This window comes from Lagopus leucura, unplaced genomic scaffold (assembly GCF_019238085.1).
Source record: "Lagopus leucura isolate 7727_CA_CO unplaced genomic scaffold, USGS_WTPT01 Super-Scaffold_1, whole genome shotgun sequence".
NCBI classification, from domain to species: Eukaryota; Metazoa; Chordata; class Aves; order Galliformes; family Phasianidae; genus Lagopus; species Lagopus leucura.
The window spans coordinates 15233646-15260644 of NW_024962250.1; the positions used below are offsets into that span (position 1 = coordinate 15233646).

Sequence of the window (26999 nt, forward strand, 5' to 3'; positions counted from 1 at the left end):
TGCCCCCTGCTGGCAGCGAGGCGCAGGGCTGCTTCCTTGCCTCCAGGGCGGAGATGGAAGTGAGGCCGCGAAGCGGGACGTCGCCACCGGCCTCGTTGGCTGTGCGAACGCTCTTTGAGCACGGCGGAGGAATGAACCCTATGAGCGCAGGGGTCAACCTCGAAGTTTCTGCATTTTGCTTTCCTGATGCTGCGCTGAGCATCGCGATCCACACGAAGTGGAATGTGTACTGAAGAGTCTTTACCTCTTTTTCCAAATTGCAAGCATTTTTTGTGTGTGTGTGTGTGTGTGTGTGCTAATTTTGTATTACAGATTGCATCTTTGTGGTTTTTGTTACCTTTTGTGACCTAGAGACAGAAATACAAGAATTACATCTGTAGCATATATAGAGGTCCAAGTACAACGTAAATAACCGTTAGGGCAGTTTACAGTTAGCAGAAGGGCTGAAGCATTGTCCAAAGAGCTAAAATGCACTAAGAGAGAAGTCTGCTTTGTTTTATTTATTCTTAAACATTCTGCTGGTTTCCTTCCCATGCTGCGCTCTCTTCCATATGCTCCCTACACCCACCAACACACCCACCTACACACACTCACAATTTACCAACATACTTTATGACTTTGCTGAATTAAGATCCACACCACCATTCAAATAAGATAAAATAAACAGCTGTTTTCTTTCTGCAGAATGAGCGTATTCTGACTTGGCACTTATGAAGCATCTGAAAGAAGGAGGCTGCCAGAAATGTCTTGCACCAACACTGCACTGAAGGCCTAGGTCTGGAGTATGTGCAGCTGTGTACACTAAGGAGCATTGGGATTTGCAGTAGGAAAATTTCTAGGGGGATCTTGCAGGCATGCAAGCCATGGTAGTGTATTGTAGGTCACCGAGAAGCCAGAGGAGGTGCCCATGGAATCTCCAGGCTTGAACACATAGTCAAAATAGCATCAACGGGGTACAACAGAAGCCCATTGCAGACATTTAATTCAAGACCTCCCTTTCTGCTGGAGAATTACAGTCCCAAGAAGTGCAAGCAGCAGAGACTGACTAGATTTGCCCTGCCTCTCTTATCTCCTGCATTAAGCTCCTTGATTTGGGAGCTGACAGAATTTTGCAGTGCCCAGCACACAAACAACCTAGAAAGAGTCTGAAACAGGTTATATTACTGTGAATCTTGTTTTGCCATCCATTTCTGCTGCTTATCAGTTGTAGGCCATTACACCTCATTCTGAAAATCAAAAGGGCTGAAAACAAAAGCAGCATCTCAGATTGTCACCTTGGTATTTCTCCTTGCTGTACATATGGTAACTGTTGAGTCACAACCTGAACTGCTGATTGAGCACCTGCAGAAAGAACCCAGTCAGCCTTGGGAGCACAGGTGAAGGCAATTCTCCTGTGCAACTGGAAGGGGTGGAACCTAGCTGCACCTCTCTTAGACCACATTTAAGGGCTGACTGCCTTTAAGGAAAGGTCTCTGGTTGGAGGTCCCTCCTTTGTGGAGTCTTTTCTGTGAGCCTGGATCCTCAGAGGTGGGTAAGCATTTTTCTGTTGTAACACAACCTCATCTGTGTTAGTTGCTTAGCTTTTACGCTGCTCTATTAGCTTTTCACTGCGCTGACCTTTTTGATTGTAACATTGTACCACTTCATTCTGATTGAGCGTTGTGACACATAGCCACCACAGCTAGAGCAGGAAACGTTCTCCTAAAATGTGCCACTTCAGGGCCCTGGAACAGGGTGCCCTGGGCACCTTTAATTCAGACATAGGAATGGTAGCTAGTAAATACTAACTATGGGAAGCAGCCTGTTCCAAGACTGGTGGCAGTAACAGGTGAAATGAAAAAGAAAAAAGCGAAGAGCTCTCAGTAGTCTTTCTATGGGTATTAGGGAGATAATTTTGGCAGCTTTGCAGGTTCAGAGCTCTGCTAAAATGCTTTCCCTCAATATTTTAATGAGCTGAGCAACTGACAGTCCTAGCTGAGTACTTCTTTTTGTTGCTGTTGCTAAGCAAAATAAGGGAGAAAAAAAAAAAGCTCCCTTTTCCATCATGTAAATCATAAATACAACGAAACCATTTGATTGATACATGCAGAAATTCATTCCACTTCCATGCCAGATCATCCTACATAGCTTAGTTCATTTTCTCATATTTTTTATACGTATTCAATCTCTACAACATGTCCTGGGACACATCCTGATTTTATTGTCTTCATGTCCTGTATAACCTTCAGGCCCACCCAGTGTCTATTCAGCTTGGATTCTTTATTTGATCTCCAGCACAACCCGTGTTTATATGTGCTGGTACAGGTTCTTTGTTCTTCTCTATACATTTTTCTGTATTGTGCCTTGCCAGCTCATAGAATTTTAGATTTCAGCAATATTTTAAGAGATGCTAAGAGATTTTTTTTTTTCATTCTTTCTCTCTCCTTCTCCAATGACTTCCTGCTTTCCTGCAAAAGCTTCCTGTCTTCAAATTAAAGCAATCCTTCAAACTGCATACTCTGTTATCTATTTATCAAATTTAAAAATTCTTATTCTCTCCTTAACTTTTCCCTTCTCTTCTACACTTTGTTTAGCCATTCATCTGCGTTTTTCTTAGCCAACTGAACTTTCTTTCACCCGTGAATATTTTCTAGAAATTCTAGTACACGTATAGTTTGAGGAAGTCTGATATTGTCCTTCCAAACCTGTTCTTGGAGCCTACCATGTGTTAGTAAGAATGTCTTACCTATTATGAAGAACAATTTTGGCCTTAATGTGTGTAAGGAAATTCCTAGTTTAAATGTTAGCAAGTCATATTTAGCTGCCAGGTCCAACTTTGCATATTCAGAACATTTTCCTGGTCCCACTCTTCAATCTGTTATTATATGTTTTTGTTTAGAGAAAACTCCGCCTAGAAGTTGTTGTTCGGATGTTTCCTCTACATCAAAAAATGAAACAATCCCTCCTGAGAGATGTTGGTCTCTGATCTTGAACGCTAACATTTAACATAGGCACAGTCACCAAGCATTTTGGAGGGCTGCAGTGAAGGGTTATATCGTCTCGGTTAGAGTGGAGGGGCAGAGCAAAATAAGTAAGAGCTCCCACTGTCTTTCTACAGGTCATTGCTAAAGGAGCATCAAGAGGGGAAAATCTCTACCTTCAGTGAAACCATCTAACATAAGACAAAGAACAGTCAGACAAAAGAACAAATGGAGAGAATATTTTAGTCATATTGCATCTTTAGCCTTTGTGAATCTTTGACTATGAAGCTCAGCGCTGCAATTTTGCTATTTCAAGGTTTTAAATATACTTATGTTACTCTAAAAATAACTCCTATTACTTTAAAAACTAGCAAGCAAACAAAGAACTGTGGCATATCATCATTTTTCATGTTCCAATGTAGCTGTACTTCTTGCTCCAGTATAGGAGTACTCCAAGCACACATGCACTCATCCTCAATGACCATTTCAAAAGCAGTCTATTGAACCTCAAGAATCTTTTGTGTATTTACCACAGTTGCTTTTTTGTTTGCCTGCTAAGCACAAATCTTGAGCAAGCTACAATGCTCTACCTCATTTATTTTTGCCTTTTTTGTCTCATCTCTGGATTCAACACCTTTCAAGTGCATTTAACCACTTGCACAGGAAAAAGGAATTTAATAAATCACATAGGCACGCTGTAAAGGATTTTCTTGCATTTCTTTCCTATGTAAACAGTCTGTAGCTTTTTCACGAATCAGGCTCATGGACTCTTTATTTCACACTTCCATCTTCCTTTCTCTGTAGAACTGCAATTTAAATTATCCTGAAGCATTTGAAGACAATTACAGGTTAGCCTTGCAGATCAGTGAGATCCGATTTCAGGAATGGAACAAAATATTTGTAGTTTGTAGGGATCCACAAGGATCATAAAGTTCAACTCCTGTCAACTAGTTCAACTACTAGAAGGACAGAATTGTACCCTGAACTCTAGGTAGGGTTGGCATATAGCCCCAGAAGACATAACAAAATAGCTACTTTCTATTATTTACTCAGAGCTTCACACAGTTCTAGAACACTTGTGGATTGCTGGGGCTTTTTACTTCCTCAACAACGCATAAATCATTAGGGGGCTTGGAATGTCATTTTAACAAAATTGAAGGGAGCTTCACAAATCACGTTTTGGCAGACTATATGTTGTTCCTTAACAGTATTTTTTTTGAGAAATTGTATAGCCTGTAATCCCAGTGGCTGAAGTGGAGACATAAATGAAGCTGTCTTACAAAGAGCAAAGTTGTGACGGGTGAGAGATTTAAATTAGTATACCATACTGTGCAAAAAATAAAAAATAAAAAGAAAGAAATAAAAATTGTTATTTCTCCATTGCAGCCTGGGTCCACCAGGCCTGATCTGCATGGGTTCAAGGCTGCCTGACAGCTTGGAGTGAACACATGAGACTTGATCAAAGGTGGAGTAAGAGTTACCAACCAGTGGGGACTTCTGCAGGGATTGTAGCAGCATACATTTTGGAATCAGGGCTTGAAATACAGCCACAGAAACTGTCAGGGACTCGGCATTTAACTGGATGTTGAGTCAATTGTAAAATATTTGGACAAGATTCTTTTCCTTCCCCTTTAGCTCCTTCCAACATCCTCCCTCTGGAAAAACACTTTAATATGTGGAATACAAATTAAAAGGTCTCCAAAAGAGTTGATACGCGTTTGGGAAAATATTGTTGCACAGCGTGACTGGACAGTTTTATTCCATTTGAGACAGATTGAAAAGATGGAAATTACTGTGATACTGGCTGGTGGAATAGCTCCAAACTCTTTCAGCTTTGTCTGGAACAGGCATGGCTTAGCTACTGTTGTTTTACATAGTGACTAAATGTAAATACTATAAAATATTTATGAATAATGAATGCCAAACTGATCACATTGTAGATTTTTACTGGAGCATGTATGTCTTGTTATTAACCTGACATTTATAGTATCTTGCCTCTTATCACTTAATCAAGTCATCTGTCCATATACTTCATCTTCTGAAATATGAGAAGTTGGAAACAGTTCTGTGATTTATTTAAAATCTCTGAGACTGTTTCTGCCAGTGTGTGTGCTGATAAATGTTATGTTAACAGGTTCTCTGTTTGTTTAACTTTCTCCTGAGGAGGGTTTGATGTGATTTAAGCAATCTCATATATTTAAAGTACAGCATTAATTTCAAGTCTGCAGTGAGAATGACAGGAAGGGTCACAGGCAGCACAGCCACTAGTATGACAGTGGATAGCTTTTGTATTCCTAACTAGAAGTTTATTCACATCTCAAGCTACTACTGGTCTTGAAAAATCTTGATTTAAGAAAACATAGTATAGAAATTAAGTCATGGATTGCAAGACTAACAACAGTATAGGAATTTGTCCAATAACAGTCTAATGTCTGTTGTTCAATTTTTGTCTGTCTGCATATGGTTTGCTATACATCAACTTTCCCTTAGAGGAATCAGAGGGCTTTTTACAACACATAGCTTCAACATGCGCGCGCACACACACACATTCACAGCCTTGCTAGCTGTTTTCTAGAATGTTTTTTCCCTGACAGTACTACAGAGGTGATAAATCAAGCCTCAATTATGCATACCTGTTTTCTAGAGAGCATTTGGAATTGCGAAAACACTTCAAAGTCTTAGATTATTGCCTTTTTGTCATGGATATCTGTTATGCTTTGCCTGCATTTGGTGGACACCTAATTAAAATGAAAAAAACTGAATCCATATGATACCGCGGTTCATTATTATCACTGTATACAGACTGTAAGTGAAAAACACTACAGTGCAGAGCCAACTAGATCAAGTAATTGTGGTAAGTTTTAGCAAATATGGTTGTTCTGGTTTGTTTGTTTGTTTTTTAAATCAAATGTTATAGAAGAAACAATACCATTGAGCACAGGCCCTGGGAAGCTCACACTTTTGCAAATAATGAAACACTTAGTGAGAAGAGCTGATAGAGACTCCTGAGTGCCCAAGTTTTGATTCAGTTGTAACTGCCAAAAGCCATGTGTCTGGCTCCAGGAGGAGAATGCTCATCTTTTATTAGATGAATTATTAGGACTTATTAGATGAAGCTGTCAGCTTTCTTTTGGGTTAAATGATAAGTCTGATAAGCACGCAGTTTTAATCTTGAATCAGCTGGCTCTGAGGTGGCAGAGAAGATGCTGTAGCCCCTCTATTATCTCCCCATAAAAATTACCTTTCATGTAATGTGGTGTCTGGTGTGTATAAATTACCCCTAAAGCATATTAATTCTGAAAGTTGAATCTGCTATTTGTTCATACGAACGTTGAACAAATAGAACCATGGAATGGCCTAGATTGAAAAGGACCTCAAAGATCATCTAATTTCAACTCCCCTGCTGTGGGCAAGGTCACCAACCACACTAGACCAGGCTACTATTCAGATAACTTTCACTTGGTCTCACAGCCCACAAGATAATTGAAGACTTCGAAAGATCAGAGACTGAGCAGGTCTATCGCTGGACATACAACTTCCCTTAGACATTTTTCTTGGCTTTCTACAAAGCATCAACTTACTATTAGGATCAAGATGATTTCTTTCAATAATATCTTGAAGATAGCTGACTACTATCTTCAGTGATGATCAGCTACAACCTCTACTACCTGAGTTAACTATTGACTCATCATTATCATCACTCCCTACAGTCCACAGCAGGCTATTAGAGAAAGTTCAAAACATTTTCCACTTTCAGAATTACTAGAAAAGCTGGAAAGCTTCTCCTAAAGCATTGATTTAGTGACTATCATAGTCACAGGGAGAAGTCCTGATGCCTTTCAGTTAGGAGCCACATCTCTAGACAGATGATTATTCCCATAACAGAAGGATTTGCCAAAAGAAAAACAGAAAAAGAAAAAATTCTGTAATGTTACCCCTGAAGTCATGTTTTTATTAGATGAAGTAAAATGTCCTCCAAGTGCATGAATTCTACCATCTTTCATTACAATTTATTTAGTTAGAATATTATGCATGCCCAATAATACATTGCTTGTAAAGGCCCTTTGTCAAAAGTGTTTTTAGAGGGGAAACAGAGATGCCACAACATAAGTAAATGAGGTTCTGATTATTCTGTTTACTATAGTTTTCAGTTTCCTCACCTGATTTGGGTGAAACCAAATTTTTGATTTGTGGATTTAAGTGCATCGGACATCTTTGTACAGGGCATGTTACTGGGGACTGGATGCTCCCTAAAACACCCAAAGCAGGTGTTTAGGTATCTTAGAACACAGAATTAGGAAAACTTTCTTCGCTGAGCCAGAAAATTAAGATTTTTATGTCTTAGAATTTAGTAATAATAATAATCAAAGACTGTAATACAGACAGTAAAGTTATTCTTACTATTAGAATGTCCAATTCAAACAAAATAAAAGTTAACAACTTATCAAATTAAAATAGAATCCACAGCATACCTACTCATTATGTTTTAATGGCATGTAAAAAGCACATAGATGACCAGTTGATTCTGAAAAAATCTTTATGTACAGTTATCATGAGTAATTACTTACCTTAGCTCTCCTTTCTTTTGAAGAGCTGCAAATTTAAATCCAAATGTATAATTTCTTAGGGATTCTATACCCAGAGAGCTGAATCTGATCATTTGTATGAGAAAATCCAGTCCAGCATAAAAGAAAACTTTCCCATTTAAGTACAGTGTAAGATTATGTGTAGGGAACAATATATATAAAAGTCACTCTCTTGTCCTAACATCAAAATCCTGGAGGTTCTTTCTGTCCTCATTAGAGTCTGTCTGATTCTTGCTATTAACCTCAGCAGGAACGGGACTTGATTTTAATACTACTTCAGGGGCCTCCTCCAGATTCAGTCACAAATCTACTTTTATATGTAAATCACATGAATCATTGATTTATTTGAAAATGAGGGAAGATGTCTGTGATTTTTCTAGGTGGAGAATCAAGGACTAAATGATTGTCAGTTCTCAGAGTTAAAAAAATGAAAAGAAAAACGAAACCCTCCAGAGCAGCCAAAGTATCCAGTTGCTCATCATTCTGCATACTGGCACTCTTGATGATGTTTGCTCTTTTTCTTTCCCGTTCACAATGTTCTTAATAATTCAGTACTTTTTTCTTTAACTTTATTATTAAAGGCAATGGACTGATGATTCATTCTGCTTTCTTTGCTCTTTCAGTGATGTCTATTAATGAAGACTTACTTTTCAGCATCATTGACTTACTTAACTAAATCATTTATTTAGTTAAGTAGTTCAGTGTACAATTTTTTTTTTTTTTGCTCAGTGTAACAGCTAGTTATAGCTCAGATTAGAGTTGCATATTGATTTTATTCTAGAAAATGTGTATGAAATGGACTGAACTTCAAGTACCAAAAACTGGAAAACGCAGAGCAGAAGAAAGTACAGCAGAACATAGCTGCATATGTAAGAATTATTCCCCTTTCTGTAGCAATTTTTTCACTTGTTCTCCTTTTCATTTGGGAAGTCATTCTCCTGCTAGTGAGGGTACTAGTCTAATATATGAAAGTAAAAATAACCTTTTTCCTACTTAATTTATTGAATTTTAATCTTTCCAAATCAGACAAAACAGAAATGAGTGCCTTTCCCATCCAAGGCCTATACACTAAATCATCACTTGCAGAAGACTTGTAAATTTTCATGGAAAGAATGTGACTAAGCACATTTTCTTAAGAGAAGATTTTTGAGTTATTTCTTACACAAATTTTTGCTCACTGCCTTGTTTCTCCTGTCTCCAAGGAAATCTTTGCTGTTTGTGGCTCAAATTGCTTTTTCTTTATTGGATGTTTTGCTTGTTATTTAATTTATACGAATGCAAAAATATTGAAAAATTGTTCACATTAAATTGATTTCTTCCACTCTTAGCTACACCTGCAGAATGTGACTCCAGGAGAAACAACAGAAGCGCTTTCTCTGGATAGCAGGAATATTCATTTACAGACATTGTGTGCCACTGGATGTCACCAGCGTTTCAACACTTGAGAAGTAATAACTAATTTTATTTTAAAGCTTATTTTGATCAGGGGAAGATTCGCTTTCTCCATGTTTCAAAAAGTAACCAAAGTACAGGGGAAGTCTGAAAGTCATATTTTCCTTTGTACTATTCCATTTCTGTGTGGAAGATGATTTCTATCAGATTGAAAGGCATTTACCTCACTCTTGGGAGTAAATAATGGAACAAGATTGGTTTTTAAATGATTGATCCATAGTAAAAATAGAATTTTTTGTGCCAACAAACTGAGAAACATTACCCAAATCTTTAGATCTTTAGAGCCCATAAGACACTCTTTAAAAAGTATATTGGTAACACTAGGTTTTCAGTATAGCCTATTTTTGCTGCTAAATTCCAGCATTGCAGAGCAGATCTGTTCCTCATTACTACTGGTGTCAATTGTACAGTAGTTATAACAAATGATTTCCCATTTCACTCCACAGCAAATCATATATGTATTATTCAAAGCCTTTGTAGTCCATGTTTTCAAAACCTGAAATCTCCATCTCATCTCCTCCTGAAAGATAAACAAGTAAGATGGAAAGAATTTTGATAATGGTTGTCTGAGGGTTTAAATTGGCTTTTATTAAATATTTGTTCAACTTAAATGTCCACTGAATAATTGGAAAAAGATTGTCATTGTTAAAATATCAATGCTGTAACTTTTGATTAGTGAAACCTCTCTGCATAAGATTCTAGACACTACTTAGGGCACAATCCAGCCAGCTCTCCCACAGCTCAACAACTTTCTTCTACACAAACCTTAAATTAAAATGAAAGACTAGATGCCACTCTCCTCATCTTGACTCTTAAGATGTTTCAACATAAAAAACTGATTAATGTGAAAAAAGTAACAAAGGTAGAGGTAGGAAAAAACTGTAGACATTTATCAGTACCGAGTGCAGCCCCATGGGATTTGGCTGCAAGGGATTTGACTGTCTATGCTTTAGTTAGCACAGAATACAGTGCAGCTGCACAAGCTGGATTCAAGCTACTGAGAGCAGAGTAGTATGAGAAATAGCTGGAAGAAGGGGAGTGGTTTCCTCCTTGTCAGAAGCTGTGTTCAAACCAGTGTCCTTGCTCTTGGATCAGTATCCCTGTCAAGGATCCCATGCCTGACAGTGTATCATTTATTCAAATTTGTCGCAACCCACTGACTTGACTTGGACAAGCCCAGCTAGGATTTGGACCTGTCTCATCACCACAGATTTGTCTGTCAATCCCTGAACTGAGGGCTGGCCCTCATAACAATCACCAGACTTGCTCTGCTCTTCTTTGGGTACTGTGGGACTGCCCCTTTGTCAGTGCTGTTGAGGTTAAACATTTACCTTGGGTCGCCTTGGCTCTTGCTACCCGACCTGACAGAGGATTCTGATTCTACTGCTTCCCAAAAACTTGTTTCTGTGTTAAGAAATCTAGGCTTAATACACATACAAATGAGAGAAAAAATAGAAGACAAACAGAAAAGGATAGAAGTCTTTTGCGAGTCACCTTAGGCACTTCTTTTTGATGGAAAACAACTGGAATATTTATTGCCAGGCTAAAACCCATGAAAATACAGTTAAAAATGGGAACATTGACCCTTACCTATTGAAATGCTAGTGTATGCCACCCCAGTCAAAGTATCTGTAAGCTGCTTGCAATTAAAAAATAAAAATAAAAAAAAAATGCAAAACAAACAAAAAACCAACATCCTCATAGTTTCAACCCTCTAAGTGCCAGTCCTCTGAACTGGTTAACATTATCAAGGGAACACTTGCCTGACAGAAAGTAATTTAGGATCCATTAAATATGATTACTTGGCCTTGAAAATGATGGATATTGAACAGAATTATAAGATCACTTTATAAAAGAAAGGCCTCTTTTACATCTCTTCTTGTGGGGCATTAAATAAAGTCTGAGAAAACTCCTAAGGGATTCCTGGCATTTATAGGTTACATTTATGAAAAGGAGGATTGATATTCATATGAAAAACTCTAAAAATTGAATAGGCAGATGTGGCAAGCATGTGGACAGCTGTGACATGTCTAAAAAGTGAGTGACGTTCACCAACTGTTTTCCTTGCTTCAATTATATTAGAGATATGGAAAGTGCCTTTAATTTCAAACTAATCTTTCATGTTCCCTACTGAAATATTAATCCCAAGTGATTTCCTAAGTTCTCTGTATTTCTCACTGTATCATCATCAGTAACTGAAGCAAGAGGTTTTCAAAATCTCAGGTTGCTGTTTTCATCATACTATCCATATTTGAAGGTGAACTTGTCTAAAGACATGATGTGCTTAAGCCACTTTAACTGAAATCTAAGCATGAGACAACTATATTTTAGGCAGAGGGAAAGTTTAGCTTTTTCTTTTCTAAAGGATCTATCCTGAAGCTCAAACATACAGTGCAAATCCATCACTTTTCTCCCACTTGTATTTCTGATCAAAATTGATAAACTGAATTCAGACTACCATTTATTTTTATTCATTTTCCTAAGGTGAGTGTGGGCTGGCTAATTTATTCTATGGAGACAGCTACACCTACACACACAGGTACACAAGGATTTAAACTAAAGTTTCACCAGAATAAAAGCACAGATGTGAACTGAGATTTTCCACATTTCCTATCAGTGCCTAAGCTATTTATTTGTTCAGGTTATGGTGGGGGTTTACTTTGACAGGAGATAGCTCACAAAAACACAATTTTAGTGAACCAGAATTTCCTGCTAAAAAGCTGATTTCCTTAAGCAGTCCATGACTTCTTCCCCTAATGTGACTGACCTTTTCATTAGTTTTGATAACTTCCTAACATATAAGAAAATGAAGAATAAGGGCTTTATATTATGAACTTGAAATACACTAAAAGTTTTCCTGATAGTTATAATCATAATTTTATAGCATGCAAACTAATGCAATATGAATTACATAAGCTCTTCATATTTTAAAGGAATCTATGATTCTATGCCTGGGAATAGTTAGTAACAGGTAATGTTTCTTTTTACCTGATTATTCTTTTCATCAAGTAAGTAGATCTTCTTGGAGATAATAATATCTGAAAAGTTCTGCCCACTAAGTGTGAAAGAGAGGTAGAAGAAAAAGAGAATTGGTCATAAAGGAAGGAATACTAAGGAACCCTTGATTTGTCTACTATGTTTCAGAATTTATTAACCTTGTTGCAATGTATGGAAATACATAATTCTAATTATGCATAATTCGACTATTCCTTAGACTAGTTTTCCTAGACTAGTATTCCTTAGACTTATCTTGGGTAGCAAGACTATGGCAGAAGTGCTTTTTTTTTGTTGTGAAATAAACCCTGGCAAACAAGAGCTTATAATGGAAGAGCTGACACAACTCTCATGCTTCAAGTGCAAAGGGTGCGACTGAATTTAGAAACAACTGAATCTCATCCATTAACTCTCTTGTCACATGCTGGTAGTACTACAGGAAAGTAGTTAACAACGCATGCAAGTAAAGTAAACCAGGATTAACTGATGCTGTTTGCTGTATGTATTTCATAAACATTAAGATTAAAATATGAAGATCCCAGTGTTTATAAAAGTTGCCAACTATGATGCTGAAGTAGTCAGGCAAGTTATGTGGCAGTACACATTTTCTCTCACGTCTCTCAGTTCTTGCAATGAGCCTGTTGAAAAACCGCAACAACCATAATCATCTCATCTCATCTTTATTTATTTTTTTTTTAACTTTCTTAAACAGTGTCATTTTCAAAATGCTTGTAGATGACATAAAGAAAATTTTAAAGACCTGCTGTTCTTTACTGTGATTAATATAAATGCTGAAAAAGTTTCTGAAGTTGTATTGTGATTGTAAAGCAAAGACGCTAAAAACATAAATGAAGACACGGCTCAGCGCACATTGAGCAGAACTGAGAGAAACACTATAGTCTTCTCAGAAAGCAACATAGGGACTGCAGGACTGCAGTGAACAGCAGTAAATCTTGTAAATTGGCCAACATCTCTGACTATCACTGATTAGTAGGTAGCTATGGTGGTATGTTCTAAGTTAATCATTCATTCCTCTCAAAAATTAGATATTTTCTGCTACTGTGTGTGTGCTTTGTCTCTAACTCTTAAACCAGAAACATTTATTTGTGGTTATTAGGTTCTCAAAAAGTACTAAGAAAAGTAACGGGATAAAATGAACTATTTACCTGTCAGTCTTCTTTTGGATTGATGCTTTGGTTTCTAATCTTTCTGTGCATTGCATTGGTCTCTTGCCAGATGACTTGCAGTTGTTTGGATTGTCTGCTCTGTCTGTTCATTGTCTGTACCTGTACAGTTAATAAACTCTGATTAGTTTTCTGAAATTATTGATTTGTTACTAAAGAAAAGAGAATGGTTTTATAACAAATGCCACATGTAGATTTGGACTTCATCAGTGGACCAGAAAATTATTTTGTGATTTTGCAGGACCAAAGCCTGACCCTTTCTGATAACATGGTTTCAGATTTTGACTTACAGAGACAAGACTTTGAATGAAGTTACCAAACAGACCCCAGGAAGGTATAATATAAATATTTTTAGCTTTCTTAGCAAGTGATTAAGCTAAGTCAGAATAAAAAATTTAGATATTATACACAGCACATGCAACTTTATATCTTATTTTTTCACTTCTAGATCATCAAGAGATTCCTTTTAAATGGAAACAAACATACCTACAGGAAGGAAGTGAAGAGAAAGGAAACATTCTATGGAGTATGTCAATCTGTAGATTAATTAATACATTGATTCCATTTGAGAGTCTGTATGTACCTGTCTTCCCACTGAGATATCTACTATGCAATCAGTGGTAATTTGAAAATCAATTGCTCTTTTGTAGTAATTAAATTTGTCCATCTAAACAGATATAATTGATAGAGCCTACAATTCATTTCAAGGCAGTGATGCTTAAGGAATCCTAGAGATAACGGATGTAAGCTACCAAACTGGGAGGTTTTACCCAACAAATGACAGTCAAAATTAACAGTTTTGTATTGGTTTTAAATATAACATAGTAGATATGAAATCTGAATTGAAATATACTGCTAAAGTAAAATATATTTTTAGACAAGGAAAAAAAGCTGATAGAAGTGACTGTATTTAGACAAAATTATATCTTATAGAATTACGTTTACATGTTACAGAACTAAATTGTTGTTTTTTAAAAAATTCATCATATTCTTTTAAAACTGATATTTTGAATATGTTGATCTAGCTGCTTACAAGTCTGGATGAATAAAGTTTACTTTTCTTGAAAATGTTATTAAAATTTGCCTTTTTTGGAGTACAAAGAATTTTTAGAGCTTTTGCCATACACACTGCTTAATCAAATACAATACGATACTTGCACGTGTTGAATACATATTTCCAGATTCATTAAACAACTATTTCCCCTCAAGGCAATTCATTGTTATGCACTAGAGGACTCTAAGATGGACTATTTGGTTGGGGGGATAGAGGGAGGGCGGGGGAAGGAAAAAAAAAAAAAGCAGGAAATAGGAAAACAGAGGAAGGAAGAAAGCTAAGACTAGCACAAAATGTGTAGTCACAGTTTTAAAAGTCTTTGCAATTTATTTCAGCCCTGAGGTGGCATTAATTGACACATTAGCAAATTATTTACCGTGTTATGTGCCTATTTAATCTAAAATTCAATGAAAATAACACCAGGGAAATAACTGTAACACATTGCATATACAGCACATGTTTAATGTACGGAACACCTCTAAAAAGCAGACAAAATATTAATGGTAATGTGTCACAGTTAACTCACAGACTGTCCCTGCAACTCACATAATTGAATTACCAACTGTCAGTTTGCAGAGGCATCTTTACAATACTTTAAGGTAAAATCTTATAATTCCTAAAACTTAAAAAGAATTGAAAATTATTTTCATATCAATATACTGTAGTGTACATCAACAGAGGAAGCAATCAATCATTTTTTACTAACAGTAATTCAATCCGAGATGCTAATTCCTTTCCTAAACATTGTACATTCTATAAGAAATGAAGAAATATGGATTTATGGTAAGATAAAAGGATTACATAGCTTATTTTGCTGTTGCAACTAAGGGGTAGCTTTCATTCAGAAAGGAAGAGATAATTCAGCATCCAAGATCTCAAATTCAGTTCTAGATAGCAAAACTATAGCATTGTCCAGTTTTACCAGTTTAGAAAGTTTTTTGTTTGTTTGGTTGGTTGGTTTTTTTATTATATTTTCCTTGGGAAAATAGAAGAGTAATAGAAAAATCTTTCATGTGACACTATAGTTATCACCAGAGTCAGATTTACTTAAATTCTCAAATGCCAAATTAGATAGCAATCACACAGACTACTTCAGTATGTCCCTGCTTTATTTATTTATCAAACACTGGAGCCTGCAAAAGTACTTTATGCTTAAGCCTGTAAATGCTGTCATCTTCTTTTTCATTACTGTATATAGAATCCATGAGTAGCCAACTAGTATTATTATTATATATTTTTTAGCAACAAGACATCTGTTTTCAGCAACAAGGAGGTAGAGGTGATTAGGCATGTCTTCTACCCAAAGAGGGAATAATAATCAAATTCTGTGTTTTAATATCATTTACTCATATGGCAGTAAACTGCAGTGGTTTGTACTATTTAAGCTGTATGCTCCAAGGTCCGAATGGTGTTATTTTCATTGACAAATATTTATGTATATACATAGGTTTTGTATACAGCCCAATTCTGAGACTGGGAAAAGAAATACATGGCTGCTGTTCACAAAAAAGTCAGTGCTAGGGGCCATGACCCTCTATGGATGCAAGCTTGTCTGGTATGTGCTTTTGTTGACCATGCCTTTACCACACTGGAGAAGGGGGAAGTCCTCTGGTTGTTAAACTTGAGAAGAGTAAATATTACCAGGACTGAAATGTCACAGCACGTAAGATAAATGGTCTGTCTCTACTAGATTACATTTCCAACACCTTGTATTCTTTTACCTACAGTTTGGCTAAAGAAACTGAAAATCACATGTGAAGTCACTGGTCCAGATGGAAAGACTCTTCACAATGCCATTAGTCTGAGTGGATTTTTATTTTTTATTTTTATTTTTTGTTCTGAAACATGAATCTTTATGTCATTTCCAATCTGCCTCATTTACTTGATTTTTTACTTATTTATCTGCTGGATATTGCTGCTTTCTAGATAAATATCCAGTTATTTCTTGAATCCTGCAAAGACAAATGCTCACCGTGTGGAACCTTTTGTCACACCATATCAGAACCATTCTGGATGCCCTTTTATCATTATTCCATTATTTTAAAACTCTGCCATAGCCCAGGACCCTCTTATACTATGCACTGTACAAAAACGTCCATTCTCTCTTTTGCAAAGAGATGTTGTGCAGTCACCCTTGGCGCTACATATGTGGGAACAACGTAAGTGGAAATGTGGCCCCCACCCATATTTGCTATGAAGGTAAATATGTGTCTGTATTTTGGAATGTCTGTCCCAAAGAGGTTACATACAGTTTAGGCAGAAGGATGGAGAAGGCAGGCAGATAGAGGGAAGTAGAGCAGAACAGTGCCCATCAGCATAATAATCAGCAGTCTGAGCACACCATCAGCCTCATCCATATCCTTGCATTCTATTAATTATTAACAGACTTCTGTGGCAAATCTCTTATTCTCTGCTACACCATCTGCATGTTCCTTTCTGAAATAGTTTTTGCCTTTTTCTGGCAATTTTTGGCCTTTGCCTGGAAGACCTGAGGACAGCCACAGCCAGGCAGCAGCTGATGGCCCTGCCATTGTCCCTGGCATTTCCAGCCACCTTCTTCTGCCCATGAGCTACTCTATTTCCATGGCCCCTCTCTTGCAGAAGAGAGGCTCTGAAAAAAAAAAAAAATTATTACTGGTGTGTGCACAAGCTATTGGAGATCTTTCTAGACAGTGTTACCTCCCAACCTCCTGGGCTACAAGCTTTGGCATGTTTGTCCACTTGGTTGTGTGACAGTGTAATTCCAGAGAATCATAGAATGGTTTCACTCAGAAAGGGACCTTGGAGATTTAGTTCCAACCCATCAGAGGTGTCACATCAGCGAAGGTTTCAGACGCAGGATGAGGGTACCCTCGCGAACTGAGGTACCCACGTTTCGGTCAGGCCAGCCGCTCCCCGGTGTCCGCAGCAGGCGGCGAGACCGCATCGAGCATGGGAACTTAAAGCTCCTGCCCACGTTTCCGGGCTTCCCGGCGTCCGAGCGCCATCCGGGCGGAAGCGTTTACGCGACGGCAGCCACGAGTGGGCTGGAGGTGATGTGCTTGTGGTGGATGTTTCTGTAAGGTTTTTCCGGCTTTTCCTCATCTGCCCTCGCCCGCTACCGGCAGCACGGCGCGATGCGGCGCGGCGCAGTCCCCGGGCACTGCCGGTGCTGGGCTCGGGCGATGCCCGCTCGGGCGGCCGCGGGTAGCGCTGAGCCGAGCCGCCGCGGCCCTGCAGGGACCCCGCTTGCCGATGTGGAAAAGCTGCCTGCGGTTGTGTGCCGATCTACCGTCAGTTGGAGCCGCTTCGTTAGTTGCTTTAACTGTTTTTAAGAGGGTTTTGTTTAAAGGAAGGAGCGAAATTGTAGCAACGTTTGGGGTAGGTCAGTTTCAGGTCACCAGTCTCTTCAGCAAAACTTCGTTGTGTGGTTAAACTAGTGCTGCTACTCCTCATCTACGTGCTTTTGTTTCAGATAATGCTTTAAAAAATAGATGGAAAACAGAGGCAGATGAGATGCACTAGCTTCGCGGAGCTTGATGCTGATTTCTCTGTTAAAGATCACGTTTCTGGTAAGCTTTTCCCTTAGTGCAGCATACCAACCTTGTCCCCGAGGAAGGACAGGTGAGGAAAACAGATGGAATGTGTTTGTTAATGTAGGCAGAGTTGTGCTTCTTTTTGATCCTGTGTTTCATAGATAAGCAGCTAGATTTTCAATTGTCTGTTTTGCAGGTAATGATATAAGAAACACTTTATCTTGCTTAATGTGTTTATTGGCATTACTCTTTTTGCACCTATCTGGAGAAGTATATATATTCGTGTTTCTTGAGGCCTGAGGATAAGCTAACAAGGCATAATAATCTGTTAGCGGCAAATTTGGAAACACTGAATTTTCAGCTCTTAAGTTTTGAGAGCTGAATTAATGAGTCATAGGAAAACAGGCTAGAACATTCGTTTTGTGTTTATTCGCATGCATCAAACCAGAGTGAGGGAATCTGAGATGCCTTTGTGCAGCTTCTTCTTGAAGACGTTACTGGTGTGTTGGGAGACTGTTCTACCTCCAACAACTTAGTTATTGAGAAAGACTGTATAACTGTAAGGAAAATGTACTTGAATCCTCTCCTGTAATTTGAATCCATTTGTAGTCACAGCTTTATATGGCTTGAGGAACAATTTTTCTTTTCAGCAGACTTTTTTTTTAGCATGTTTGTCTTTTTTTTTTTTAATCAGGTCTGCTCTCCTTTAAAACATACATTCCCAATTATTTTAATATTTTTCAATATATTATGCATATAAGCTCTGATCTTTATTGATCCTCTCATCTAGTCTCACTCCATTAAGTTCATATACTTGATTAAATTTGAAGGGCATTGTCCAAAACGGGATAGAGTATTCCAGCTGTTGAATTCTAAGCAGTAGCATGGGAGATTTGTGTGCCATTCAAGTTCTGTTTCTGCTTATATATCCTGGCATAACAGTATGGTGTTGGCATATTCAGCGTCTGTTCTAACTGCCCCCAGGTCTCATCTGTGTAACTGTTGCCTAGTAAGGTGTTCATTTTCCAGAAAATCTTGTCTTTCTTCTTACTGAAGTGTGAGTCCAGTTTTTTGGGTTTTTTTCCCCTTAGACCTTCTCTGATTATCAGCTTGCTGTCATCTGAAAAATAAATAATAATATGTATTTAAATAATATTTAGACACAGGAGAGTACTCTGTGGACCTTCAATGGCTTGCATCTTTATTTTATTTTTCTGCATGACCTTGCAGCCAAGATGAAAAGTAGTGCCAATTTAATATTAACTGGGCCTAGTCTACAAATGAAATCTGTAAACTAAATTTGTATTGCATAGGGAAGTACTACTTCTAATTAGGACAAGCCTGTGTATTTCCAGGGCTTGCAGAAAAGAATATTCCAAACTAGTCTTTTGTTCTTTGATCTTTAGCAGCAGTGTGTTTATTCTTTAGATTTGGAAGGCACAGTTCGTGATGAAATTGATATGGAGAAATCTATCCTTAATAAATACAACTTGAAAATGTATTTTGGCCACACAAAGCTGCTCTTATCATTTTTCTCCTTCTGCACTGCCTCATTTGAGCCTAAAGTTTTTCAGTGGCAAATGACCAGCTCTACTGTGCTTTTGACACCTTTTACTACAGAACACTTTCCTCATTCATCAGATAGAATCTTTAATACATTTATAAGCTAAATACAAAATCCCTTGTGTAATATGCCACAGCTGTCTTTCGCTTTGACTTTTTTCTTTGCATGTCACTGTACTGTTTGAGTCCTTTCCTCATGTGTAAATTAGATCTGTATGACAGCATGTTAGCTAAAATTTGTCAGTCTTTACAGTTCTTTCTCAGGAGGCTTTCCTTCAGTTCTAATGGAGGCTGCCTTGAACCATAACTGTACAGGAAGTTCCAGCACAGCTGAGAAGCATGCTACTTTTCTCAGCCTACCTGTCTCTGCATTCACTGAAGCACAAACTAGAAAGCATTTGGTGTCAGACATTTACTCTAAACTCTTTGCATTCATCTGATGTGACAAGTAGGAGGAAAAGGGAGTCTCCTAAGAGCATTGTTTTGCATCTTCAAAAGGCTGAAACTGAGTAGCTGTTAAAATTATATAGGAAGCAAATAGGAAAGGAAAAGTTGACTTTTTCATTTGCTCCATAGTGTTAAATCTTATCTTGAACAACCAAGATTAGATAACTCCTTGGTACAGTAACACCTGCATCTAAGGCACACATGCAAACATTATTTCCATTAAGTATGATGCCTATGAGAGATGGAAAGATCTTACAAGATGAACAGGTTTCTTTCTGTTGAACATAAGAAAAACCTTGGTTTATCAAGTATTTTATTGTGCATATGTTTAAAATCTCATCTTAATTTGCTTTACATTGCAGAAGGCTTTTATTCTTTGGAACTACTTTAAATGAACTTTTCAGGTATTTCTGAATTCTTAAAAATGAAGGACATTGTCTCCTTGGGAGGAGGCAGAGCTTTAGAAACGCTGAAACTTGTAAAAGCTTTAGAAACGTTGAATAAATTAGTTCTGGTGGCATGTAAGAAAGAATAAACAACTTGTGAGTAGTATCATTTATAGTGTCAAAATACCACGAATTATAGTTGGTGAAAATGTATACCATAAAGTCGTTACATGCCTTCTTAAGCTGTTGTTTTGAAGTTTGTTCCTTACATCCTTTCTCCATTTATATAAGGGGATATAGATAATTCTGCAGAAGTATTTTCATGCTGTTATTCTGACTTTTGTGGTCTGGAGTACTTCTACTGTCTCAGATGCTGCAATTTAAGAGTTAATTGAAGAGGTAGTCCAGTGATGACTAAAAACACCTATCAGTTTTTTTTTGTTTTTTTTTTTTTAAAGTGAACCTAAAAGAAACACTTTTTTTTTTTTTTTTTTTTTTTTTTTTGGAGGGGAGGGAAGGACTTTTCTATTACCAGAAAAAAAAATAATACACAGAGTAGTATCAGGAAACAACTTTTAATTGTTTTCCATGTTCACTGAATGAAGGACAAAGGAACAAACTTCGTAGTAAAGAGAGGGTCAGCTGAGCACAAGGAGAGCTTGGTGCGAAGTGGAAGTGCTTTAAATCTCTTTGGAAGTTGTCTGATATGAATGGAGGGCTTGGGCTAAATAGTTGCTTGAGATGTTCCTATGAATATTTTATTAAGAATACCAATAATTGAGAGCATGAGAAGTTTCTTATTTTCAAGTCACTGTGCTTTAGCAGAGACGCAGCATACTGCTGAAGTGTGCTCTGACTTGAAAATTCCAGGAGAATAAAACAGACTGGTTCATGACTTCAATTTATTCTAAATCATTCACTACAATGATTTAAGGTAATGTTTATGTTTACAATGACATAAGAGCATATGCATGGTTAAGTATCACAACTCAGATGTGCTAGCTTGGTTGTGGTATAGTAAACAGTCTGTGTTCCATCCTTGTTCTGATGGTAGTTAACAGTTACATTCTGCTGTGCTTTGTGGCTGGCTCTTGTGTGTGCCATTCTGAGCAAAAGTGATTACTGTTTGTTCTGTATGAAGTTGAGAAAACATACAAATGTAAATTGTAACTCTGTGCTTTGTTTCAATGTATTGTTTATTTTCACATCCTACAAACATTGCATTCCCTTACTTTTGATGTTCTAAGGCCAAGAATCCCTAGCTCTTACCTCTTTTTATCATTGTGAATTCCATATGTGGGATTTAGAATTCCTGTTGTAGGGAAGAAATTTATTGTAGTAAGTTTTGTTGATTTTTTTTTTTTTTTTTTTTTTTTTTTTTGGAAAGTATATTCTTTATTTGTAAATAATCTAAATAGTATAATGTAGCTGAACTACACATAATTTAAAAGTAACAGGCAAGATTAAATAATATCTGTTTTAAAGCATTGGTTACTTAAGCTTGCTTCTTCTGAAAAGTAGAAAAGATTTCAATATTATGTAAAATAACAAGCGAATACTCTGTAATCAGGAAAGCATTTTAAACTAAACTAAATCACAAATATTGTTATCTGGATGTTTTTGATGTCCTATTGGGGGGGGAGGAGGAGGAAGAAAAGGGAAGAGGGCAAACAATCTTGTATTAGTATAGGCTAAAATACTGTTCTTTTTCTCTTACTTTAGGGACCTGTGGTATCTCTGTTAAGAAAACTGACAGCTTGTACAGCCTGCTGCTTTAGTGCACAATTGATGATTTCGCTTGAAATACTCACCTGAAGAAATTAACAGTAGGCAAGGTATAACTGCTTTTTAACAATGTTAAGAATTCAGCATTGTGTAACAGCTAACAGGATACCCAAGAAAAAGCCATATATATGTGACATTTGCTATAAGCAGTTTGAAACTCCATCAAAATTGGCAAGACATTATCTGATACATACTGGTCAAAAGCCATTTGAATGTCATGTGTGCTATAAAACGTTTAGGCAGTTGGTCCATCTGGAGAGGCATCAGTTGACCCATAATTTGCCTTTTGAGTGTAATTTTTGTCATAGAAACTTCAAAAATGTAATTACTTTGTTGAAGCATCAGCAGCTTCATAATGAAAACTATCAGAATTGTATCAAGCAAGAAGAAAAATCTGTGAGTTCTGAGCAGGATGGGGTCACTTGTGGCATATTTCGATGTTCTGTGTGCTGGAAGTCTTTTACAACTGAAGAGAAGTGGATGCTGCATCAGTGTCAGAAGGCAGATTGTCTACATGGTACAAGAAGGAGAAAGAAAACTCACCCTTGTGAATTGTGTAACAAGACATTTCCATCGAGATCTAAGCTGGAACGACACTTCCTTATTCACACTGGCCAGAAACCTTTTAAGTGTTCTTCGTGTGGCAAATCTTTCAGGCAGTCAACACATTTGAAAATCCATCAGCTCATGCATACTGAAGAAAGGCCTTTTCAGTGCTGCTTTTGTCAGAAGGGATTTAAAATACGGAGCAAACTCATGAAGCACAAACAACTCCATGCCAGAAATAAGGCTGTCTCCAATATCATATACAAAGGAAAAACTAAACATCTCAGACTACAGAAACTGTCAGAAGGAAAGATGGATAGTTTTGAGAATGCTGACACATTCAAATTGCATGAGAATGACCCACATGATGTTTATTTGATTTATGTCGTACCATTTCAGTGTCCAGTGTGTGAGCAGTGTTTTGACACAGAGGAAGTCCTAAATTTGCATAAATGTTATCTAAGAGATGAGAAAAGCTCAAGTTGCACAACAGCATGCAGTCGCACAGTCAGCATGAAAAGTAAGATCCAGATGAAGCTGAAGCACACTGGAGGAAAGCTATCAGATTTTTCTTTGACTGGCAGAGAAAAAATGAAATCAGGTCACTGTAGGAGTCCTGACCTGGTTGCAGTTAGAGAGCAGCAAACTGATAAAAATGTTTCCACTAAATCTTTCAAGGACTGCTGTAGCAAGCTTGACCTGTGCGAGGCTGTCAATTGGATGAAAAGAAGGTTTGCTGTGCCATTACACTGGCAAGAGCATCTAGAACCTCTCAAGGTAGGAATTAATTTAGAAGGTGTGCTTACTGGTGAAAGCATGTTAAGCATCAGTAATGGAGTGCATAATAGGGATGATGCTTTTTATGGTTCATCAGGTAATAGCTTCCTTGAAAATTCAGAAATATTTCACTATGCTTTTTCAGCTCCTAAAAATATACATAACAGACACAAAGTGTGTAAATGTGACAGATGTGAAAAAATATTTCCATCTTCATCCAAACTTCAAAGACATTACCTTATACACACAGGACAGAAGCCCTTTGGCTGTAGTGTTTGTGGGAAGACATTTAGACAGTCAGCTCACTTAAAAAGACATCAGCTCACCCATACTGAAAATAACTATAAAAGCCCTGTTTGCTATGTAGAATTTGAAAATCTGCACAAATTCTTCAGTCATCGGGAAGATCACATTGAATTTGAGTCTTCTCAGCCTGAGAGTTATTCAGATTATTCTCAAGCACCTTCAGAGGCACCTGGCTTTCAAGAATTTGAGCTGACTCAGTCAAATCAAGCAGCTAAAATCAAAGTTGAAATTGAATCAGAAGCCTTTGTTCTTGACGCTGGCAGTAGAAACACAGAGCCTTATTTGTGTAGTAAATTGATGGAAACGGAGCAAAGCTGTTGTAGTTACTGGCCTGATTTTTCTGAAAGTGTTGAAAGAAGAAAACTATACCAGTGCAGTCTCTGTTTTAAGACGTTTAAATCATTTTCTAAGCTTGAAAGACATTACTTCATGCATGCTGGACAGAAGCCATTTGAATGTTCAATTTGTGGTAAAAGTTTCCGACAGTCTCCACATTTGAAAAGACATCACCTTACTCACTTTAAGGAGAGGTTAAAGTTGAGTTCCAGTCAGCAACAGTCAGAAACATTGTTTTCTCTCAACCTGGATACTGTCCCCTGAAGTTATACATTAATATTTTTGATTACATGATTATTAAAAGGATTATGTTAAACTGAACAACCAACTGAACAGGATTATCTCTTTACGTTGTGAAGATGACCTAATGACTTTATTTGCTCTTTTCAGAACTGCCCGCTTGATTGTAATATCTGGTAACTGTGAGAAGATGGTAAAAACAAAACAAAGCAATAAGAAAGCTACTTCACATTTGTTTTCTTCACAAATGTATTTTTAAATACACATTTTTACTGTATTGATGGTGTCATGGCAATCCGCAGTGTTCTGTAGCTGTTCAATGAGAATGATCAAAAAGTGAAGGCAACTTGTGGAATACAGGAAAAATGGTCCTGCTGCTTTCTTCTGGCTCTCTGTACGTTGCAAGCATTAAAATGTGCACATTTGCTGTATTTAGTCCATGTTTTATTCAAGAAAGACTAATAGTTAATTTTGGATGAACAAGATGCAGGAAAAAAAGAACAAGCTGAAAAAGTGGAAAATAATATTTAATGAGGAAAAACTGTTGACTAGAATTATAAAACAGTTAATAGAGGAAAAATAACCTAACTCCATATTTGTAATGTGCTTGGAGATCTATGGGTGAGAAATTACATCCTTTCCTTATTAGTGGTAAAATGAATAGGTAGTGCTAAAGTAGCAGGGTTTTTAATCAATCCCTTTTAACACTTCATTATTTGCACTTCTTGCAGAATCCCTTTTTTGTATTTTTTTTTTTTTTCATGCAATAGTGAATTATTTTTCTGCAAGCAAAGAAAGCAAAAAAATTATCAAGGATAATACATGTGCAGTTATTTATTCCTTCTGTTGTGCATATTGCACCATTATAAAAAAATGTTCTCCTGGGTGTTATAAACCAGGCAAGTAGTTTTGTTGGGAAATCATGTTCTTGTTACATTAAATATAAGAGACTAAAAATAATTTTTCGCTCAAATTAAGTAATTTTGGTTTTGTGAATAAAATCTGTGGTTATACTTCTGGTAAGTAGAGAGCTTTATCTGTTGTTCATGTGGGTCTGACAAAAAATGTAAGTGCAGTGGAGCTGTAATCATCAAGGAAAAAAAAAATGAAGTTTCTCTTTTTTTTTTTTTTTTTTTTTTCTTTTTTCCTCTGAAGAATCATTGTAGAATCACAGACTTAGGTTGGAAGGGACTTAAAGATCATCCAGTTCCATCACCCTGCCATGGGCAGAGATGCCATCTACCAGCTCAGGCTGCCCAGGTCCCCATCCAACCTGACCTTGAACACCTGAGATGGGGCATCCACAGCTTCTCTGGGCAACCTGCTCCAGTGCCTCACCACCTTCCATGTAAAGAATTTCTTCCTAACATCTAACCTAAACTTTTGGTACATTTTGCTTTGTTATGCAACTTCTGAACATTTTAATCCTGAAGTTTTTAATCCTACATCTAAATTAACAGAATTGTAAGTTCTGTAGGTAAACTTTTTTTTTTTGTCTTGAAGTTATTTCTCTAGGTCTTGCTGTGGAATAGCCTTTGTAGTACTTGATATAAATGAAGTGAAGGATGAAGAGAGTTCTTACCATATTTTTGAGTGTGTGTATCTCCACTTTCAGAGCAAATGAAATATTACGATTTTTATATGACAGGCTAGTTGAGAATCTTAAGAACAACTGTGGTTACATACCGAGATTGTTTTTCTTCCCATGTGAGTTGTTTTGTATTGAAAGAGAATGCTTCATAAAATATTTTGAAAGTGTATTGTAGAGCTCTTAAAAATATTTGTAATAAACTATTTTATTTATATTGCACTTTTATTGTATACTTTTTGCGCAAACAAAATAATGTTGAAACTATGTAACATTCAGTGTGCGGAGAAGTTAGACTAGATATTAGAATATAACACTTTGCATGTTAGAACAGAGAGGTTTTCTTTCAGAATTTTTTGCTATATAAATAAAGTTAAACATTTTAAAAGAGAGAAATTGGTTTGTTTTTTTTTAAGAAGTCAGTCATTTGAAAAATATATTTTTAAGCATAATATTTGGAGAAAAATAAACCGAGTGTTTTCAAAAATACTGATTTTAGTGAAATGGGAGAAAGATGAATACAGAAAGCTAAATTTGAGAGATAAGTAGAAGAAAGAGTATTAATGTCTGATTAATTGGGAATCTAAGGTAATATGTGGGCTCCATGGGATTTTTAGAAGGGCAATAATGGTCATTTTGCTTATCTGGCTCTATTATTTTTATCAAAAGTTTAGTGCTGGATAAATTCACAGTTGTAGGGGAATTATAGCTTTAACCTGCTAGACATAAGTAAAAAGGTTTCTGCAAGTCCGGGGAAAAAAATCTAAGGTTGAAACTGTCATTAAAATTCTCCAAGTTCTTTTGAGTATTTGAGCTAGAGTAATTTTTCCAAGTGTTAGGAATAATAGTTCATGTCATTTATTATTAGATTAGTCATTTTCCGTCATGCTTCCAGGCAAGTTCAAGCCATTGATCTCAAGTATATTTGGTGGCATAAACATTGCCAGTAATTAATTTAGTTGGAATGAGCTGATAGATAGCAGTAATAACCCCATAGAAACATAGTGGGTTTTTTTGTCTTGTTTGTTTTAAGATTATGCACAAAACTAAAGCATATTGTAAAGAGGAAAATGGAAGGTCCCCCTATGATACTAACAGACTTCTTTCAGGAGAGCTTATAAAATGCATGGATTCAGCTGTGAGGAAGTTCTATGTGATTTAGAAGAAGGGACAGATAAACAGAAGAAGGTTAAAGGGATTTTTTTCTAAGGCAAATAAAGTATGCAATACTAAATTCATAGGAACTGCAGTACTACCTGATCACAGTCCATTTTCTGTCT

The 26999-nt window shown here is 36.9% G+C and overlaps 1 protein-coding gene and 1 long non-coding RNA gene across 6 annotated transcripts; both read left to right on the forward strand.

The window, feature by feature from the left end:
• The first annotated feature begins 1505 nt into the window (after window positions 1-1505).
• Window positions 1506-14116, forward strand: LOC122180929. 3 transcript variants are annotated; one of them, XR_006179264.1, is made up of 4 exons: window positions 1506-1527; window positions 8328-8994; window positions 13371-13510; window positions 13625-14116. It is a non-coding gene; the product is annotated as an uncharacterized LOC122180929 (long non-coding RNA). The 3 variants fall into 3 exon arrangements; XR_006179261.1 differs by lacking the exon at window positions 1506-1527 and having other exon boundaries at window positions 8191-8994; XR_006179262.1 differs by lacking the exon at window positions 1506-1527 and having other exon boundaries at window positions 8191-8994; window positions 13418-13510.
• Window positions 14117-17411: 3295 nt separating this feature from the next.
• Window positions 17412-25277, forward strand: ZNF770 (zinc finger protein 770). Of its 3 annotated transcripts, none has more exons than XM_042870284.1 (3): window positions 17412-17594; window positions 17685-17833; window positions 21864-25277. In XM_042870284.1, the coding sequence occupies exon 3, from the start codon at window positions 21996-21998 to the stop codon at window positions 24153-24155; it is 2160 nt and encodes a 719-aa protein (XP_042726218.1). In that variant the 5' UTR covers window positions 17412-17594; window positions 17685-17833; window positions 21864-21995; the 3' UTR covers window positions 24156-25277. The 3 variants fall into 3 exon arrangements, with proteins under 3 accessions (XP_042726218.1, XP_042726202.1, XP_042726211.1); XM_042870268.1 differs by having other exon boundaries at window positions 17685-17781; XM_042870277.1 differs by having other exon boundaries at window positions 17412-17590; window positions 17685-17781.
• The last annotated feature ends 1722 nt before the right edge of the window (window positions 25278-26999 follow it).

Coding starts and splice junctions, on each gene's coding strand:
- ZNF770 (XM_042870284.1), top strand. CDS start 21,996: ATGTTAAGAATTCAGCATTGTGTAACAGCTAACAGGATACCCAAGAAA.